Source organism: Echinops telfairi, unplaced genomic scaffold, assembly GCF_000313985.2.
Source record: "Echinops telfairi isolate 266 unplaced genomic scaffold, ASM31398v2 ScPeMD7_36;HRSCAF=134, whole genome shotgun sequence".
Taxonomy (NCBI): domain Eukaryota; kingdom Metazoa; phylum Chordata; class Mammalia; order Afrosoricida; family Tenrecidae; genus Echinops; species Echinops telfairi.
This window is the reverse complement of record NW_022103934.1, coordinates 1,820,258-1,822,248: the sequence shown is the minus strand read 5'-3', so window position 1 is coordinate 1,822,248 and position 1,991 is coordinate 1,820,258. Positions and strand designations below refer to the sequence as shown.

General features: G+C 61.5%; 2 protein-coding genes across 2 annotated transcripts in view; one reads left to right on the top strand and one right to left on the bottom strand.

The window, feature by feature from the left end:
- The window catches only part of COL5A3 (collagen type V alpha 3 chain), a 43,470-nt gene extending 41,890 nt beyond the window's left edge, over window positions 1-1,580 (bottom strand). Inside the window, exon 1 of the mRNA XM_045290293.1 lies at window positions 1,463-1,580. Within this exon, the coding sequence (XP_045146228.1) occupies window positions 1,463-1,580 (118 nt within the window). The remainder of the gene's footprint in view (window positions 1-1,462) is intronic.
- Window positions 1,579-1,991, top strand: part of RDH8 (retinol dehydrogenase 8) — a 9,095-nt gene continuing 8,682 nt past the window's right edge. The window contains exon 1 of the mRNA XM_004716850.1: window positions 1,579-1,681. Coding sequence (XP_004716907.1) covers window positions 1,579-1,681 — 103 coding nt within the window. The remainder of the gene's footprint in view (window positions 1,682-1,991) is intronic.

Genomic DNA, 1,991 nt, shown 5'->3' with positions numbered 1-1,991 from the left:
TGCGACGGACAGCGGGAGAGGGAGTTGGGAAAAGTTTGTGCTACGCTCTGATTGGCCAGCTGGGGAGGCGCCCGGGACCAGGAGCTGGGCGGTCCTTGCCCCACCCGTTGGGGAGGAGGAAGACAGCTCCCATTCAACTCTAGATTTCGAGGGTCCCAGACTTAGCCCCAAGCCCTTTGAGCTCACCCCCCTCAAAGAAGGATTGAGCCTCATTCAAACCTTCAGCCGATAGAAATACAGCTTTATACCAACTCATTGGTCTCACCCGGACCCCAAAGGGGGCTCCAGGCTCACCCCGAACTCTTACCCGTCCGGCTTACCCCAGACGAAGAGCCCCACAATAAGAGGTACCAATCTCACCCCAACGCTACCCTGTCTCCCCACCCCCACCCGCCATCTCACCTCTAAACTCACCCCAAATCGCTCACTGGGGTCCCCAGTCTTAACCGAAGCCCTCGTCTCCCCACCCAAATTACACAATTGGCCATCCTGACCTCATCCCTAATCCTTCATGACCGATTTCAGAACACATTTTCCACGGTCACCCCAAACTCTGGACCCTCAAATCACCCCCAGCCCTGATCTGCCCCCCATTCAGGCCCTGGATGGGTGTCTGGCCCTATTTCCAAATCGTAACACGTGTTCCCCAACATCGAGGGGAGTCTGGACCTTTCCCCAAACAGGCCACTGCCCCTGAGGTGTGGCAGAACCACTCCCTTACCCTGCTGGGACCCCCCCCCTCCGCCCCGTGTGGAGAGCCCCAGGGGGTCAAGTGGCGCCGTCTGTACAATTGAACAGGCGCAGACACGCAGGCGGGGTGCAGGGGGTGGGGAGGAGGGATACGGGCGTGTCCCGGGCCCTGAACTGCACCCGCCCCAATGGGGGGAGAGGGGAGACGCGGGCAATACCTCCCTCCCAGACTCTAGCTCCTTAGACAAAGAGTTTCTGTGTCCCTGGAGAAGAGAGGGTGAGGCCTCATCTGGCCGGAGGGGGAGGTGGGGGGTCCCCAGTGGGGAGGAGAAGGAACCTCCCCCAAACAAACTCTTCTCCCTTCCTGGGAACTTCCCAGGCTGGGACGCCTCCTAAAATGCTCCCTGCCCTGCACCGCAGGGAAGTTCTTCCTTTAGTCTAACCTCATCCCTGACTGACAGCGCTACTTCGTTCCTCCTCTCTTTGAAAGCCCCCCTCTGCCAACCCCCCCTAGGACCACCCTCTGTCAGCTTCTTTCCTTCCCTCCTTTGGGAGTAGAGACCGGGTGCTTCCCTCGCCCTGAGCCCCGGAAACTCGCCCCAGTCCTGAATAACTGGCTGTCATCATTAAAAGCCCCCGGATCCAACGTTGCAGGTGGGGAGAAAAAAGGTGGCAGAGGAAGGAAAGGGAGGTAATGCAGAAGAAAAGGGACGCCCCTAACTGCTTGCGCAGAGGGATCCCTTCGCCCTGCCCGCGCGCAGCCGGAGCGCACTGGGGCGCGGATTGCGCGCCTGGGAGGGGGGAACGTGGGGCGGGGGAGAATACCGGGTTGCGGAAGCGGGAGGCAGGCGCTGCCCCGCAGTCACGCGCCGGGGGAGAGCGATCACCATGGCCGGGGCGGCGCGGACCGTGCTCATCTCCGGCTGCTCCTCGGGCCTAGGCCTGGAGCTGGCCGTGCAGCTGGCCCTGGACCCGAGGCAGCGCTACCGGGGTAAGGGGCTCGGAGCGGGGCCTGGAGCGACAGAGGTGGGCGTGGCTCGAGAGAACCTCAGTTTTGCCTCCCCCAAAGGCCCTCGGGTCTTTCTGCCCTCTGGACCCACAGAGATCTCCCTCCCCCTCCCTCCACGAACCATCCTTTGGAAGGGCCTGCCGACAGAGCTTGCGAATGGCCCAAAGGCCCTGCCCTGGGGAAAGGTGGCGTGCGACCGAGGGACAGAAAGGAGACGAATCAGAAGGAGTGAAAATGTGTCTGGCAGTAATAAGTGCTAAAAGTGAAATACAGCCGGGGCGGGGAAAGGGAT